A 19,197-nucleotide genomic window follows, 5' to 3' on the forward strand; every position below is an offset into this window, starting at 1 on the left:
TCCTCCGCTTTATCCTTCGCTGGCAGACACCGACAGAGGGAGAGAAAAGCTTTTATCTCCCGGCTGCTGCAGCTTCACACTCTCTTCTGCGCGATCTCTCACTCTCACAGTCCACCCCTCCCTCCTTGGCTCTCCTCCTCCTCCTATCCGCTTCCTCATTACTCCCGTCACTCTCTCTCTCTCTCTAGCTCTCTCTCTTGGCTGTTAGTGAGCAGCTTTCCATGCTACAAACACACACACACAGACACACACACACACACACACACACACACACACACTTGACCCAAAAGCTTTCCTGAATGACAGGCTGCAACAGGGACAGAGACAAAAAACAGCCATCCAGGCAGACAGGAGAGAAATCAAATCGGAATCAGACCGTCGCATCTGTGATAATAAATGAGGAGCTGGTAAGCATTTCAATTTCTCTCTCTCCATCTATTCCCTTCAATCTCCACCTGCCTGTGAAGCTACAGGTTATGAATGGTGTGGGAAAAATGTCATAGAAGGGGAAGAGGGAAGGAGTGAGGAGAGAAATTTAAAGGAATCAGGGGAGAGCTAAAAAAGAGAGAACGATAAGGATGCAGGGAGGAAGCAAAATCCAAGAGGGGAGTGAAATGGAGGCACAGACTGATAACAGAGATACTTCTGCACAATTCAGACCGAGCAAAGCCTTCAATATCAATAGCTGTATCAGGTCAGTCTGTGCACAATTACAGCCATATGGAAGCTGCAGCATTTTTGCATTAAAGTGATGAAGTACCTGGATTTAAAGGGCAGTTAATCCAGTGGATTTGCTGGAAAATCCTCCTTTTCAATCTGGCTGTTAAAACCCATAAACAGTTAATGCTTTGACACAAATGATTGTTTCAGCAACGAAAAACGTGCACACACAGACTGCAACAGCTTTAATCTCTTTGATTATCAGATGTATTTTTGGAGTTTTGGGAAATTTCGATATGCATCTTATTTTATAACTGACAGAAAATACTCAGCGTTAGCCCTCAATATAAAATTCCACTGAAATCGGATCCATATTTCCAACCCAAAACAGTCATCAATCGCTCTAATTCAAACACACACATTTATCCCCCCCTCCTCCCCACCTACAGTTTTTAAGCCTCTATAGGCCACTTCCACCCACCATCTCTCCACATAAGTTGAATAAAACCGCTTATGCACGTGATTCTGTACAGTACAGCATGGCAATAACTCTGCAGGAGAAAGATTCATCAGTCACTGGCACCAACACTGCAGACGTCTGAACACACAACATTCGCCTGATCTATGGTGAATGCTTTCACAGAGACACATATGGATGGAGACCTCCAAAAATGCAATACTCCCGAGTGGCGGTGAGGCCAGCGGTAATCCATCTTCACTCATTAACCACAAGCATAAGCGAACACACAAACGCACATGGAAAATTCATGAACCAATAGGAGGAAAGCACTAATCAAGTCCCAGAGGCTTTCATCCCTTCGTGGTGGCGACATGCCATCGTGAGCCCTGGAAATCTCAGGCCGCAAGCGTTGCCTGCTGAACCCAGCTTTACATACAAATCTCAGAAGCTCTAATAATATATTTAGCAGCTCTTTAGACGATGACGCCCTCTTAAACAGAGATTTGAAGATGTTTTAAGATGTTGACCCTTAATGATAAATGTTTATAAAATACTGGAAGACTCGTGACCAGCTGTTGCCACATTATGCTGCAAAGCACAGCTAAAGAGACAAAGAGATTTTTGTGTTGACGATTTTGCCCAAATCCCTTTCTTTGGTATTCTGAAACTCTAAATGTCAGCTTGTGTATTATTATTATGATTGCACAGAACAATCAGAATAATAATCAGAATAATGTAAATAGATGGGTCAAGCCAGGAGCTATGCAAGCCCTTTTAAACCAACAGAAGATCATTTTTTACTTTAGAGAATTAAACTGCAGCTCACACGGCCGTCAGATTTATCCGACACAAATGGTGATCAACCTGTTCAATAAAACCATGACTACCTCTGAGGACACAACAAACTGAGCCCGCTTGCTCACCTGTCTTGTAGCAGGGCAATGAAACTAAAAATTTCTTGAAAATGAACTCACTGGCAGTCACACAAAGCTGCTTTGGCCAATCACAGCCAGACACAGTGCAGCTGGAGGAGGATCCATAACAAACACAACCATCTGCGATACGGAGCTTAACTGTGACATCTAGTGGTCTGGCAGGGTAACTACAACCAAGACTCACTAGTGCAAATCAGAAATTCTAATAATTAGTTTTAGGATCATTTTCTGTTGATAATTGTTTAAGAGGTGTTTTTGGATGTTTCTACAATCCCAGTACAACAGATATGAGAAAACAAGTTAAAAAAAAAAACTTTTATCCCCATCTCAGAGAAGAAGGACTAACAAAGTCCTCATCTGGACATTCAAGAGAACAAAAAGCAAGCCACACATTAGCGTATAAACACTGAGAAGATGTGTCTAAAGCTGGACAGTTGAGGTTTTCTGAGATAAAACAGACTGAGGCTCATTTGTATCTTCATGTGCTAGTAAAGTAACTTAAATTGCTAATTGCTAAAATGATAGCCCGGTGAGAGTTCCTATAATTAGCCGATGTGCTGAGTCACTCATTTGCACACGTCCTGGTCTCAAAGACCTGCAGGGCTTCTTTCCAAAAACGACTTCTTCATCTTCATTATAATCATCATCAGTCCAAAACGACCAGTGGAAATAATGTAAACGTTACACATTTCCCTTCTGTGGACCACACTTCTTTCATTTTCTGTTTTCATGTTGTTATGATGAGTGGCTCATTAAAAAACCATCTCAATCATTGCATGAAGATATTTTTTGTAACTGTTGTACATTATGATCTGATTTCTTGGCTTTAATTGAGCCTAAGGACTGAGCAACATTAGGCTAAACCTCCTACCTACTCTGTCACTGTTTAACAGCTGCCATGATTAACACTCCTCTACAGTAAATGCTGTTTCGTGGGATATGCTCCTGATAGTGCACTCTGGCCACGCAAGAAGCTTCAGGGCAGAGTTGAGCTTATTTTCCCCCCTCCAAAATTCTGATATTCATAAGCAGAATTAATATCAGCTCTTTGTTTTCTGTCTTAAGCTCTATTAAGTTGCTTTGCATGGCTCACAGATTTCATTTCTCATATTGGGTTTTGATGCAAGCACTCAGTTCATCCTGCATCAAGCATTAGCTCCTCCCCCTTTAAGGCTACTTCCAAGCACTCCGTTCATCCTGCATCTGAAACAAAGAGCATTAGCCCCCCCCCCCCCTTTAAGGCTACTTCTTCCGATTGGCTGCTCCTCACAAACAGAAGGTTTGAGCAGCAAGTGGGTGGGGCTTCTATGCTTACATCTAGAACTGCATGCCTAAAATGACCGTGTTATACCTGCTCTCAGTGACATCACATAGAGCCAACAGTAGGAAAAGAAACTGTCTAAAATCTAAAAAAAAAAAATCCCCCCAAAACAGCTCTATGAAGACAAAAAATTACGCAAAGCAAAACATTTTAATGTGCATCCATTTCGTCCCATGTCTCCTTTTGTTAGGATAGTTTTTATAATATTGGTAACCTTGAAATTTCTAGGGCCTTGTGGTAACACTTTCTGTTTATTTGACAAGCACTAAATCAAGTCCAGCTAGTCCGAGTCCAGCAGCAGAGCCATGTGACTGGAGTTTCCCACACCAGCTCTAAAAACTGTCCTCATCTAGTGAACTCGCTGAACTCCTGAAACTCAAACTATCTGCTGCTGTGAGCCAATTCCCTCCTTCCCACTGATTCATTTTTAGCACTCGTTCATTTCTTCCGTCCGGAGCTCCTGCAGTCCGCTTCACATCCCCGTCCTGTCCTCCAGCACTCTTTCACCCTTCATCTCTTTACCAAACTCATTGATGTCTTGCTGAGTCATGCAGGGGTGTCGTGCATTGCTGTTTCTATGGCAACCAGCTGGCAATGTCACCCTGCTGAGGGTCATATTACAGCACAACCTAGTGGCCGACTGAGACAACTGCAGCTTCTCCTTTCTGTCCAGTACTGAATATGACAAAAGCAAAGAGTTGAGTCCACGCCATGAAAATAAGAAACAGGGACACGGAAAAAGTTTTGTTCGATTTCAAAAGTCTTGCTTTGGTTTCTAGCTTTGTTGTCACGCATGACTCGGGCCCAGCGGTACAAGGCAACCCACAGTAATGATTTAATAGAGAACAACGCTGTCTGCAGGCAAAACTGGTGCAGAAACATTTGGTGGACATGATTCTACGTCAGGATCCCAAGAGCCGGCTGTCTAGACTAAACAAGCTGTCCTTGAGACAACATTCAGTCACGAGTTGCACACTGTTGAGCTCTGCGGTCCAAACTTTAGACATTTATATTCACTTTGAATGTTTTTGATAGCAATGCAAAGAATGTCTAGCAATCTTAGCCAAAACTGCTTCAGTGTAAAACATCTGTGATTTGAACTAACCCCTAAAACTAAATATATCATTAGCTAATAACATCAACTCCTGATCCAACACCAGAGAAAAGGGCACACACTGCAATTTATTTATTGCTTCTTCTCACACAGTGACTCGTGGTCTAACTTTGAAGCTACCTTTGACATAATATTACAGATAGCAAAGGATAAGGGCCCTGATGGAACCTTAACATGTTGCTTTGTGTGCTCCAAAGTAAATCCTTATGTTGGGTTTAAGATGAAGCACTCGGGCAAGGCCCGGCTCAGAGCTTACATATACTTAGGGCAACAACATCAGTTATACATAAGTCACACATAAGCCTTAGTGCACCTGGCCTTGTTCAGATTGGGGCAAAACAATATAATGTATATGAATCTGCTCGATGATTACTGAGGCACTAAAGAAAACTAGAATGCAGTTAATACCCAGAATGCATCTTGATCAGATTCCACAGCAGACCATGAATACACACACAAACACACTTTGTTTTAACCACTCAAACAATTCTTCAGTTTCATAACTACAAACCAGTTTGCCAGGATGCAAATGTCCAGCCAAGCTCAACATGGCAGCAATAAAACTCTAATCCTGACTCAGAGTAATGCCGATATTTGGACCAATCCATTTAAACCCCAGTTAGCAGTAATGATGCAAACCATAACTTGGTTATTATGTAATTAATTAGTGGTATTACATCATTCTAAAGCCTTCCTGCCCATTACGTCCCTCTAATGCTGACTTTAAGGACTTTGCAGATGCTGGTTTGACCACATCGGCTACAAATCAGAGGAGAACACAGAGCGCCAGAAACAAAGATGCCAAGTGAAGGACACAGACCTGGAAGTGAAGGATGATGGTCCAGATGAGTCCTAATGTCAGTTTGGGGTTCCCATCAGTGATGTCATCGTTCCTGATATTCACAAGTTTGACCTAGAAAACAGACCAGAGTATTTGTTTCTGACACAAAGGCACCTGACTGGATTCAAGACAAGAGAAAACATAACTTATTCTTTTTTCCTTGCAAGTATTAAGAACAGTCTCCCCTTCACCTATCATGCTCATTAATTGTACAAAGCTCTCTGAGATCTTATTAAATCATGTAGCTCCGCCTAAGCTCAGCTATCCGGTCTGCATAATTAGACCTGCGATGAAACTAAGAAGAAAAGGTCAGTCCTCCTCTCTCTGGGGAATGAGATGGAGACAAGGGAGGCGGTTTAAGAAAGATGGGGACTGTTCAGATAAGGAGGAGGAAGAGCTGCAGTTTGGCAGCAAAACAGTGAGAGATTAATTTGAGGCAGCAAGAGAGGGAGGAAGGAAACAATGGAAAAGATGAAAGCAGAGAGGAGCAGATAAAAAAAGATGATGCTGTGTGATAAGACAGCACGAGGAGGAGATATGGCACTGCAGGTTAACCATTTTTACTTCAAGCCTGCGCTGCCACATACATTAAAACACCTTTGAACTTCACTGTTCAAAGGTGAAGTTTTACCTTGGTATACATTATTATTGAAATATATGGCATTAAAAGGGACATTAAAACCAGCAGCTATCCCACTTGTGTCCCCTGAGAGCTTAATGTGTAACACATTAGCTAACCATGTTACTACGTAGACACATGAGCACAGTGGAGATTCATGATCGTGTCAGCTGTGGGGTGGGGAAATGATCTTTTGAATCATTATCTCAGTGAAAGCAAAGATAATTGCATGTTTTTCATGTACTGAGAGTTAGCATGGACATTTGTTCAGTACTCTCGTGGGATGAGTCTGTCACTGCGCCGTTTCTCTGAGCTGCTAATGAAGATGCAACGTGACGAAATTTGTGCATAAATAGCGGAAGAAAAACTTGTGAGGGAAAAACAATTATTCAAAATTCAAAATAACCTTCCAGTGGTTTAAGATAGCTGTCGTGCTGCGAGAATATACTAGTATGTAGAATGTACTGATGTTAAGTTTTGCAAAAAAAGAGACAATTTGAAGCATATCTGAAGCTACTTTCAGCCGCTAACCCTAAAAGAAGACTTGTGTCTCTTCCTGGAATCGAACACTACTTTTTCCCCCTGATCAGCTGTTATATAGAAATGAATTAACTCATGTGCTCAAATTAAGGACAGTACTGTTTTATAAAAGGGTTATCAAGCCAATAATAAAAATATTTATCATTCAGAAGGGTGATGAAGACAAATGCTGTGTGTGTCCACATGTGAGCTTACCTGTCTCTGTTTGAGGAAGTCCAGCGCTATTTGGACATTCTGTAGTCGATGAAATCTCATTCGGCCCTTTTCTCTGGGCTGCAACAAGAGAGCAGAGATAAGAATCGTAAAGATGGTGAAACAGGAAATTAAATTCAGTGTTTTTCAAGACAGAGAAAACACAAAGGAGGCAGCAGTGAGTGCAAATAAAGCCGATCTCAATCAACAGTGCAGTGAGGTCAAAACACAGAGCAGTTTTATTGACGTGAAATGATCCTCTGGAGGGCGCTGTCTTCAACAGGAGCCGTTAAAGACATGCCAACGTTGTGGAGGCTCAAACCATGCTGGTTTAGCATGAAAAATGCAGACTTCACATCAGACCGTCTTTTCTTTAATCGTAAACAGATTTTCACAAACAAACATCCAAGTTGAAGTTCAGATGGAGAAAAGACTGAGTTTAAGAGAAAGAAAGACAGAAAATCACACACACAATCACACACACACACTTTGGCTGTAAGGAGTAGACGAGTAAAGTGCGGGATGCAGATATGGTTCACACCGTGCTGGTAAAGAGAAGGTTCACTCAGGATTAATCATTACAGACTGAAAGGAGAGGAGAGTTTTTTCCACTTTATTCATTACTGTGTTTGTATTATTTAACTGACATATAATAAATCTTACATTTTACCTTTTTTCCACCTGTACAAAGCTACATTTCTAATGTATGTAAAATTCAATCAGGATTAAACAGGGATGCGCTTATTTACTGGCCAGTACAAAGACATCACGAGGAAAACTGGAATTAAAATAAATCAACTGCTAATGGAAAATTTATAATGTGCCCATAATTTAACACCATTTGCCCAATGAGAAAGAAATACTTTTAATTAGTTTTATAATTATTCACAATTTGTGTAACATTTGAGTTCCTGGACTCAGTTTTGATCATTTTCATCTTTACTCTTCAAAGGAAACAGATTTGCTTTATAAATTAAATAGAAGTAAGAAATATTTGTGTCATATCACAGACTATACATAAAAGATGGATGCAGTTTTTTTTAAAAACTAGGTATCATATGCAGTGTGGATCTCACAGAGAAACTTCTTACAAAAATGAGTTCTTAACCATGAGGCAACCACGCGCTGCACCATACTCCTTTTTATCTTCTATTTTACTCTCAGTCGGACCATAATTCAGAAAATGATCATCATCTTGTCTTCCCTAAGATTTAAAACAATTGACTGACATCATAAACTAACCAGGAAATTGTTTACAGTGCCCATAAATCCAATGAGAAGTAGGCTAACCTTCCCATAGACTTCAACACAATCTGACTTCTTTTTGCTATCACAGTCGCCGCCACCTGCTGGCCATTAGAAACAATGCAGGTACAGGCACTTCCGCATACGCTACATTTTGCTGTGACATGCAAAATAGCAGCTATCTGTTGAGTGAAAACACACTTTAATAACGCTGTTTTTGAAAGTTTATGATATTTCGTTTTATATTTATTTATATATTTATCAATCTAACAGTCAAAGAGAAGAAAGTGGAAAATTTAACTAGGAGTATCGATGCTATCACCCAACAGAAACGGCGACGCCCTGTAGTGACACAGTAATGCAGCACTGACTCGTGCCATGTACAGTTTTGTAGGTCAAAAGTCAGTGGCACAGCACTCTCATGCGGCCTCGCAGCTCCGCCTATGGGAGCAGAGGGTGAAGCTGAAGGGGTCAAAGGTCAGGAGTGAGAGTGTGAGCGGTGGCGGGTGGAGGTGCAGAGGGCTTCGAGTTCGAACATACTCCCTGAGCTCCTTCCTCCTCCTCATCCTCCCCTCCGAGCGAGATGAGAGGGGGGGCCCGCGAGGCGTATGCCCTTTTCAATGGAGGGCCGCTCTTCTGTTGCTATGGTAACAGAAGGGTGGAAATGCACAAGAAGAGGAAAGGGGAAAAAAAAAACAAAAAACAGAGGAAGAAGAGATGCAGGATGAGAACGGCTGAATAACAGAACAGAATGAGGATGAAACATAAAAGCTCAGTAGCTGTAAATTAAGGAAAGAATATAAATGGCTCAAAAGGATCACTCAGCATAAACAGACAATTCAAATCAGCTGGGCACATCCGTCTGCTGACAGGCCCACGTCCATCTACTGAAGCCTACAAAACAAACTCTGTGGTAGGACTGTTTAGTCAATGACTCTTTACACATTCATGCATGAACCTCAAATAGTTGCAGCACACCACGTGAAACCGTCGTGTTAACCTCTGGTGGTTTGACACGGACGCCAGGACACAGTGACAGCTGTGGTTTGGTGTGATGCAACAACTAAGCTCTCTCTACACCAAAGGTTAAGAGATGAAACAAGCAAAAAAGCAGTGCACTTCATCCTGGAAAGTTCACCTGTAAATGCACACGGGCAGAAATGTCTGGATATGGAAAAACAGGAATTTTAATATCTAATTCCATCACAGCTAAGCCTGCATACAAATAGTCTAGTATTGAATATTTGTTTCATATGTAGTTGATTTGGATAGCCTACTTGTTGAACATCCCTCTCTATCACAGAAGTGATTATTATGCTTCAGTTCACCTCATCGCTGCTAACTTTAGCCTCTTTTTACACCTCTAACAGATTTTTATTATTAAATTAGGGCTAGCAAAGAAGCTATGGACAGTATCCTCCTTCTGTGTTACATCTTGCTCTACAGGTACAGGAACAGCTCTCTCTTGCTGTTGTGTTTATTGGGCGAGGCCTTGGAAAGTGTGAGGGGGGAAAAGTAAGACCTGCGTCTGCTTCCAATTTTCTCTATAAGAAATAATTTTACAGGTAAATGCCAAAGTTATGCTGAAGCTAATTTTGTTGCAGTTAGGAAATTATACAACTTAATGCCCCCACAGCAGCTCTGAGGCTCAAAAAAAGGGCAGTGGGTAAAGCCCTAATCAGTGAGACTCTACAACAGTGAGGAAATGGTGATGGCCTCATCACAGTTTGTCCTCTTCTCTATGAAACACTTATTATGTCTGACTGTTGCGCTGTCAGTCTCCCTCAATCCGATCTGATGTCCTGAAGGTGACGTCGTCAGGTGACACTGTCCCCTGTGTGCGTGTGCTCCTGCAGACCTGAGTCAGCAGTCCCTTTACATTAATCTACCTGTCTGCAACTAGACCATTCAGAGACTGACTCGTAGATTCTTGCATCATCATCAAAAACAGGAGGGAAACTGAGGACGATGTCCCGACATCATTGTCCCAAAATTGCCCAAGAAGTCATGTGTGAAACCGGCTTACATAACAGTCACTGGATTTGTATGCTTGGAATTGGAACAACAGCGTGTGCGTGATGGAAAATATCGCAGTGAGATACGAGATGAATGTGTGTGTCAGAGATAAAAATCCCTTACCAGGGTGACTCCAGAGAGGACTTCCAGCAAGGAAATCAGGTTGTGTCCATCTCTCAGGTCCTCATACAGGTCTGTGATGTGCTTCCTCACCTAAGAGAGAGGCAGGGATGTAAAGGAAGGAGAGAGGGAGCAGGGACAGACAGGAAATGAACAGGGAGGAGGAAGAAAAGGGAGAAAGAAAAAAAAAGTTAATTTTACACTGCAGTCATCCCTCTGTTGACATCTGTCAGGCCGATTGCCCCACAGCTGACAGGCCTGGTGACAGCGGTTGCCTGGCCAACAGAGATGAAGCACCAGCTGTGCCCTCTTGTCTCCGTTGCCATGATGTTGCCTTGAAATAAACCAGGGTGGCAGCGGGTCGTCACTGCTGGCGGTCACTGACACAGTGACTCAGCGAGCGGGCCGAGCAGAGCGATCAGCATCAGTGGCGGTTTTGTGTGAAAGTGGGACACTCAGTGGGACGGATGGACGGACAGACAAACGGAGACTGTTTGAGGCTCAGCAGAGAGGGAAAACTGGATCAAGCAGCGAAGAGTGAGCAAAGCTTTACGGGAAAGAGGAAAAAAGAGACTAATACGACAGCTGCACCATGCTGAAACCTCCGAGGCAGAAAAAAAATTCAATGCAGGAAACAAAAACAGGTGTCCAGTTCCTCTAGAGCCTCAAATCCCCACAGATACCCACGTTAAAGTGCCCAGCTGAACGGCATTAAAAAGCAGCATTAAAAAACATTGTGATTGCTAATATGCTAATGCTGAAGCTTTAAATGCGGATCCCATCAACTAACAGGTGATGTCATGAGGCATCCATCTTTCATATACAGTTTATTAGCTCTTAAATTGGTTAAAAGTGTTTTACTTACAGTCCCATCTGCCACTGATAAACTTTGTAATGATGTAACAATTTACAGTGTAATTACTGTCAACATGGAATGAAATCTACATATTTTTGCTTTGATGCTTCTGTTTCTAAAAGACAGACAAGTGGCAACTTTGTCTCTCACCTGTGAAATATTAATTACGGCATCCTGCCCTGCACATTAGAATTTAGCGAGCAGACGTGAACCTGACATGAACTAACCATGTCTAAAACTAGGTTGTTTCCCCAGCATAGACCTCCTTTCTAAATCTCCAGTTTGAAATACAGGCACTAGACAGACTCTTAAAAGGCACAGCCAAACAAGAACAAAAGCTTTTCTTTTGTAAATAAAACATTTCAGTGCGAGTGTTCTTCATCAGAAAGAGCGAGGAAAGTGAGAAAAACTGGCAGGCGGCAAAGGTCGACCGAAGTGCTTCAAAAATGCAGACCCACTTATGTAAGCAAGGACAAACGTCCACCTGCATTAGAGGGATTTTTACTGCTTCGCGCAGCACCAGCAGGAACTCGGGTTTGCTGCATTCCTGGAAAATGCACTGCCATGTGTTTCCAGAAGAGGGCAAGACAGGCACAAGAGTAGGCTGCCGGAACATGACTGCAGACTCACCGAATCAGGTACAAATGATAAAGATATAATCTAAAATAAATAACATCACCTTTAAGTTAATGCAGAGTATCATTACATAACTTATCACCCATTCTTGTTAAAGATAAGATACCCCGAGGGCTTCAGTTTTAATCAGCAGTCACAGAAGTAGCAGCACTCCACCCTTTGTCCTCAATAACCTCTTCTCCTAAACCTCATTTCACTGTCTATTTTTCTCTCCCTCGCTCATCTGTGTCACTTCCTCACCCTCCTCTCGCTGCCTCCGCGTCTCTGTGGAAGGGTGACACGAGCTGCTTCGGAGGCACGCTGATGTAACGAGTGTTAATTAGATGACAGGAAGACATGGTGTATCCACCAGTGCCTGGAAATGAGGTGCAGTTTATTGTCTAATAGTGCCCGAGTGTGTCACAGGCTCAACATGGCACACAGTTCATAGCCCTCATCCTCAGTTTACTGTAAGCTCTGCATGTCACTGCCAATAAACCATCATCCTAATACCTTCAGTCACTTTCAGTAATTCAGATGGACATGCTAGCTGCTGCAGCAACACTGCAACAACTTCACCTTCTTCAGCAGCTTTTTAGACCATAAATAACTACAACAAATCTGTATCTGAAATTGACTTCTGCTCAGAAAGGACTGTTATTTTGAGCTTAACACTGAGTTTAACCGCCTTTTGTATATTATAATACAGCAGTGCATGAACCAAATCTTGGCTAACAAAGTTTAAATTCGGTTCCTCGTTCTTCTGTTTGTCAGGGGAAACAAAGACATTATTTGAGTTCAGCTCCACAGAGTCATTGAAGGTGCTGTTGACCGTATGAGCTCAGAAAATATTTTAAAACAAAGTCTCAGCAATTAGTGGATAAAAAAAATGAACATTCAGCCTGACTTTTTGGGCTAAAATGTAAAACTATTCACATTGTTGGAATTACTTCTCATTGAAAATGAAATTAGCTGCTATAAGATGCAACAGAGCTCAGCGCTGTGCCACTGTCACTGAATTTAAAACTGCAATTTAAACCCAAATTGATCTTTTGATCAGCTGTTTTAAGGGACGCCGCTCCCTAAGCCAGCTGTGCCTGATGTGCAGTGACAGCAGATGCTTCTGGCACTAAAGCATACTGTCATACAGAGCCAATGTTAAAATACCCCAGGCTGCCTGACAGCACCTGGAGCTTCCGGCACAGTGAACACAAATGTAGGTCACGCTGATTTTGGACAAAAATACAAGACCTATCAGTTCAAACAGCATTTTGTCACATTTGGATACATTTGGATTGAAAGCTATAGTAAGACAACAGAATAGATGATGGAAATTATTTGATGCCAGTTATAAACGTGTTTCGTGGACTGACATGCCGTTTAATGTGATAGGACTTGCATGATCAGCCAAAACAAACAAAATCCGTGTGTTGCCACACAAGGGTCACAGAAATGGATAACCTGTGCTATAAGGTGGCAGTTCAGTCTTTGCCTTGGGCGCAGTCCGTGATCATTTCAGTGTTTTCTTCAAGCTCAGACAGAGATTTGAGTGGGTGACGACACACTGCACTAATCGATGAGTGATGAGCCCAAAGTTTTTTTGAGAGAAGCATAAACAAGCTTGCTGCTATGTTTGAGTCCATGAAACACAACATCTGTCGCCTCAGGACCTCATATTTTACGTTTTAAGTAAACTACACAAGTCCTCTTCTCAACCTTTCAACCCTAGTAACAGATAAACAGTTTTTTTAATCCATTCTTCTAAAACATGTGTCTAGAATTTGTACTCTAGTTCAGGAGTTAGAGGGTTGGTAGTTTGACCCCTGCTCCTCCAATCAGCATGCTTAAGTGTTTTTTCTGCAAGAAACTAAACACACGTGTACGATTGGTAAATTAAAAGTTGTAAAATAAAGCTCTTTTTTTCCACTCTGAGTGCACATTAAGAATAGAAAAGCACCAAGTGCCAGTCAATTACCAGTTTCAGCCAACCTCTTTATATATTTGGAAGTATGAAATGAGACTTCCTCCGACAGCAGCTTCTTGGGTAGTTTTTTCTGATGTTAAAACTTAAGTTTCCCTTAACATGGACAGGAGACAGACTGCATGACTTCTTAATCCATAGCTGCCGTATTTGTCTTCACTGTGTCAACAAACTGCTGGGTCAAAGTGTGTCACTGCATGCCAGCAGGTAGCCTGGAGGACAGTGTTTACATTGGCCCCTGTGTGCACTGTATACACCAGAATACCTGAGCACACCTCAGCAGCCAGAAATAAACCAGACTTGGCGCACATACACAGACATCAACAACAAACAGGAAGTGAAGAGCCATTATGCTACCTAACGTCCCTTTATCTTTTCTTTAACAGGCTCTTTGTTTTTATCTCCAGAGTTTAGTTTTGATTCTGCCTTCCGTTCTTCATCTTTTGTCTCGCTCAGCCTTGTTTTCTCTGCATTTCTCCCAGCTGACAGGGCGGAGGTTTGTAGGTTTAACAGTGCTGGCTGAGAGTCGATATATGACGCAAAGCACACAACTATTTCACACTTCTGTCTATTCAAGCGCACAGCATTGTTTCCAATACATTTTCTTAGGTCTTACGTCCTTATGGGTAAGTTTTGATTGAACAAAATTCACCAAAACAATAAGTCAGAACTCACTTTACTAATACAACTCAAAATAAACTGTCCAATGTAATGGCTCGCACTGTGCAAGCATACAAAAATACACATTTCAACTGATTAATCGGTCATTATGTGTTTTGATCAATTAGAACAGTGGTCCCCAACCCCCGGGCCAAGGACCAGTACGTGACTCATTTGGTACCGGGCCGCGAGGGTGAGACTCGGGTGTGAAATGTATGGTTTTAAGGGTTTTTAGCGTTATTTTGTTATCGGTTTTTTTTCGTTAACTCTGTTTTCCTGGGTCTTTTCACGTGTGTTATGAGTAAATCTTCTTTTTTTTCGGTACCGGTACTAGTTTTATTTTGTTGTATTTATCCGCGACACCTTAAAGGCCGGTCCATGAAAATATTGTCGGGCACAAACCGGTCCGTGGCGCAAAAAAGGTTGGGGACCGCTGAATTAGAAAACAGATAATAACAAAACAACAAACAGCCTAAATAAATGTAATTTTTCCTGTCACAGAGAACAGAGATGCTGCAACTCATTATCAATTCTGCCTAAAGGCCCGACATAGAGTTTCAGCTTATTTTGAAACCAAAACTGTTGTGCAGACACCATCAATGATTAAAATGAACCGATAAGATTCAAGAAAATGTGACAGACCGGATCATCGCTCAACTAAAACCGGCTCATTCACATTGGCAGTTTAATACTCTGTGACGTTAATAACTGATTAATTCAACATTTGAACAACACTTTAAACTTGTATGACTGCACAGATGACGTGACCTCCCATTAGAAAATATAAGCTGAATTTCGAGCTCTCAAAAAGAGAAGAAAAAAAAAAATCATTAACATCTCTCGCGGCCGCTCTGTCTCTTCATCTCTGACCTACATTCACAGTCGGCGTTGGCCTGGCAGCGCCAGCTGATACAGAGTTACATTTTCAGGCTGGGCAGCTCTGACGACAGTTGCTCCAGAGTTATGGGGTCAGACAGACGTTTCCCTGCCCGGGTCATGTGACAGAAATGCTCTGCATTCTCCTTACGGCCTGTGTGACACATGGCGTACACACTGTACTTTATGGATGTGACAGAAACCGTGTGAATGAACGCTGATGTGATGCTATGCAGACAGAACGGGCAGCTGTTTGTGGCCTATAGAAAGACATATATATACACACACTAAAAAAAAAAAAAAAATATATATATATATATATATATATATATATATATATATATATATATATATATATATATATATATAAGCGACAAATGTTTTACGTTCAGCTTAATTTCATATTTGAGCATGACTGAAAGTCTCCAGGCATCCAGTCATGGAGGATTTAGTCTCCAGGGTGTTATGGCACCTTGGTTTGTGCATTGTGAAAGAAGAACAGTGAATATCATTTACATGAATGTTGGCTCTCACAGCTGCTCATTCAGATTTATTAAAATGGGATGTTTCTTTTCTAATGCCCTAAAAATCAACAAACATATTCAAAAACTTAGCCATAAATAATTAAATATCTGCCTTCCTCTAAGCATTTGTAAATACACAACCGCATTCAAATATTCATTTAGGACTCTTGTTCAGTTCATTCTCAACTGTGTTTTCTCTGTTAAACATTAGGGAGGGAAGGCATTTAACAAGCTGTAGTTTCAGAGCCGCTAACGGTGATAAAACAGGGGCTAAATGATGCAGACAGATGCTCATCCATCGATGGAGCAGTGCCGCTCGCACACAGTCACATTAACGCTGATCATTACACACCAGCCTGATGCAACAGCACTGACAGCTCAGATAAAAGGATGGAGAAGAATGGGACCAGCAGGAAGTCTTAGTGGAAAAAATATATATTGTTAGTTTTATGCCAGAAGACAGGAAACGTGAGAACGAGATGAAGAGCTGCAGGACAATTTCAGAAGGAGTAAATCAGGCGGAACATCTAGAGGAGCTTTTTCTGAAGCTATTACTCTGCTCCCGCTGGACTGAAGATGTACAGTCCAGCTGCTTTATGACCCGAGACTGCTCACTTCATTGATTATCAAATAAATGTTGTCTGGGATGGTACACGAGGTCAGAGTGCGGAGCACTAATTTCATACACAGTACACAAACAACCATTGAAACGTGATTGATGTAAGTTGTTACAATTTATAGTGTGATTTCTATTGAAGATCTTTTCTCAGAACTATTACCATTCATTCAAAAATAACCTGGAAATCCCAGCTGAGCAATCCCAGCAGTAAAAGTTAGTGATACATACCTTGATGAGATGTTTGTTGACCCATTTTGTGAAGGTTTTCTTCTGCACCCTGTCCCGCTCATCTGCACAAAGAGAAATAAAAGGAGAGAAAGAGAGAGAGGTAAATTACATAATCCAAATCTTGCAAAGATGCTGCAGCCACTGCGATTATTTAGTGCATTACGTAGATGAAGAGGTCACACTGTGTTTGTGTCTGCAATGATTATGTGTTTTATACAAAAAACGAAAATCTTCTGTTAAATGACTGAATACTTTAATTTCAATCTGAATTTTGTCAATGGGATGACAAGAAGGTGCTGCTCAAACCTCCCACAGTCAAACTGGTAGTGGCTTTTGGTTACACACACTCATTTTATAAAGCTGCACATGGAACCGAACAAAAGGACTCAGTCTTCAAGTTCATGGAGAACAGCTGGAGGTCCTGTTGATAAGAGCCTCGTTAAACGTCCACGAACATGATTGCAACATCTTTACTGCATATTTTATCTGGATGACATCACCCTTAATAAAATAAGATGTTTTCCTGATGCTCAAAAAACATTTCACTTTTCTGCCCCACTTGTTATTTTTGAGTGCAAACTTTATGCTTCCTTCTCTCTTCGTTACATTTCTGCAGAGGTTTTTCCGCCTCTCTGATTCAGTCTCTTTCTGTGTGACCTGCAGCCAGGCACAGCTCCAGGCCTCCCCAGGCCAGAGGAGTGAGGCAGCCAGACCAGGAATAGAGCCTGATGCTGACCCACAACTCATTATCTCCTCACCGCAACCACAGCCTCCTGGTTTTTATACGGACTCGCGGAGCCTCTTCAGCTTTCCTCTGTTCATATCAGCCTGTCTGGGAGGAAACACAGACCCTTCCCGCCTTTCAGTTAAATATCTGACTTCCTGATGGAAAAACAGCACCACATCCTTTCAGTTCACATGGATTTGGATACATGTGAATGTAGAATTTAAAAATCCATTATAATTCTGGTCAAAGTTAAAAGTAGAAAGTAGTTTCAAGTTTTAAAATATTAAAAATGGGAATCACCGATGAACTGATATTTCTGTGTTAATCTTTTTCTTTCTTTCCTTTTTATTTATTAATACATTTTAGCATCTTTCTTGCATCCCACTCTTCTCATTTTAAAAAAACAAACAAAACATTTTATAAGTTTCTGCTCGGTAACTACTGGTTGATTACGTCCGCCTTATTCCGAAAACAACAACGAGACCAGATGGATGAAGCTAATCTACCAAGAAATTAGGGAATGAAATAAAGTAATTAAGTAGAAACAATTCCCATATAAAGAGATAAAAATATGCTTACATTAATTTTATATATTATACTTTATCATATGAGAACAAATTAGAGCTGAAGAGTTTTTTTCCCTCTACTATATTGAATGAATTTGCATCAGCCAATCAGAAAAAAGGTTGCTCCAGGTACCTCACTTCTTCATCTGCTGTTTACGTGCTGCCACCATGTGAGAGCGCGACCATGGGGAAAGAGTATCACTTCCTTCTTAAGCATCTTGTTATCTCTCTGTCTGACACCCACACCTATGCAAACACACACACACCCTCTCAGACCTCCACAATGCTGTCGAACAGCTCCGACAGCATTGTGGAGATTTCAAAAAGAGAAAGTCTGATTTAGGCTTTAGGTTCAAACATCTCAACTGGATAAAAGTCAAAGATGCCCTAAACCCTGAAAAACACACCCACCCAGACTCGCACAGAGTGACCCCTCTAAGGAGTTTACATAGACGGAAGAGCCTCTCAGCAAAGAGCGCAAATTTCAACATCTCTTGCAAAATAGTTTCACCACTGCCACACGCCTTGATTCCCAAACCTGCCCGGGTAGTCCGGCTTGTTAACCCAGAGGAAAAACTTAGGTTACAAACCTAAAGTCCTTAATGATCGTGTAATGATTCATCAGGTTCATCCAGGCGTGGCAGCTGGGGTTAGTAATCCCAGATATGCGGGTTATAGGATTTAAAAACCAGAGACATGTGGAGATGTGTGAGTGGCAGCCACAGAAAGGCAAACACACATGCACAGCAGAGTGCATTGTTAAGCCGTACACACCCCCTTCCAGGCTCTCTAAACACAGGAAGTGCACACACTTCACCCTTTGCGTTCAGACGAACAATGATTAATAGAGACAACCTTTAGCATAACTGCTGTCACCGGCATGTGCACAAATGGGAACTGTTCAAACACACACATAAACACGTGCTCACAGGAGACTCTCTGCAACATGTAAACATGCACTGCACACACTCTACAGCTTCCCTGTTGACATGAACTGTACACACACACACAAACACACACACACAGGTAGGGGCTCACACTGACCTGCACAGCACATGAGCGAGTACAGGTGAGCGTTGAGGTTACACTCATTCCTGTAGTCGGGCCACATGTTCTACTGTTTCACTCCTCCGCCTCTACTCAGACCTTGAATTGATGTCAGTGACGCATAATCCGAGACAGAAGTCAGATAATGATAGCAGTGAGACGTCTTTTTGGTAACAAGCTGTCCCCATGTATCCGAAACTGAAAGCCGTGGCCGACAGGAGCGCACCGGACGGTACCACCAGTTTCAGTCTCAGCGCCGCTCTCTCCCCCTCTCTATGGTTCACCCGTTCCCTCTTCCCTTGATCCCTGCCGTCGCTGCCATGTCTCCGGCCTACAGTCACTCTTTCCCAAGCGCAGTTGCTCTCTCACACGTGTGTGTCAAAGTCAGCTGGCAGCTCCTCCCCTGAGTATGAAAAGGACAGCCTCCTTCACTCC

The 19,197-nt window shown here is 41.9% G+C and overlaps 1 protein-coding gene across 13 annotated transcripts in view; it reads right to left on the reverse strand.

Annotated features, from left to right (window-relative positions):
• macf1a (microtubule actin crosslinking factor 1a) overlaps positions 1 to 19,197 on the reverse strand; it is a 234,715-nt gene that overhangs the window by 118,447 nt on the left and 97,071 nt on the right. For 10 of the 13 annotated variants that reach the window (XM_085396341.1, XM_085396340.1, XM_085396331.1 and 7 more), the window contains 5 exons: positions 16,423 to 16,484; positions 10,067 to 10,156; positions 8,468 to 8,569; positions 6,686 to 6,763; positions 5,311 to 5,403 (listed from right to left, as the gene is read on the reverse strand). In XM_085396341.1, the coding sequence (XP_085252467.1) occupies positions 5,311 to 5,403; positions 6,686 to 6,763; positions 8,468 to 8,569; positions 10,067 to 10,156; positions 16,423 to 16,484 (425 nt within the window). Of the gene's footprint in view, positions 1 to 5,310; positions 5,404 to 6,685; positions 6,764 to 8,467; positions 8,570 to 10,066; positions 10,157 to 16,422; positions 16,485 to 18,759; positions 19,079 to 19,197 lie in introns of those variants that run through there. The other 3 variants (XM_085396343.1, XM_085396334.1, XM_085396337.1) reach the window with 2 other exon arrangements.

This window comes from Rhamphochromis longiceps, linkage group LG22 (assembly GCF_057381845.1).
Source record: "Rhamphochromis longiceps isolate RC_006_pf linkage group LG22, R_longiceps_female_GT1.1, whole genome shotgun sequence".
Taxonomy (NCBI): Eukaryota; Metazoa; Chordata; class Actinopteri; order Cichliformes; family Cichlidae; genus Rhamphochromis; species Rhamphochromis longiceps.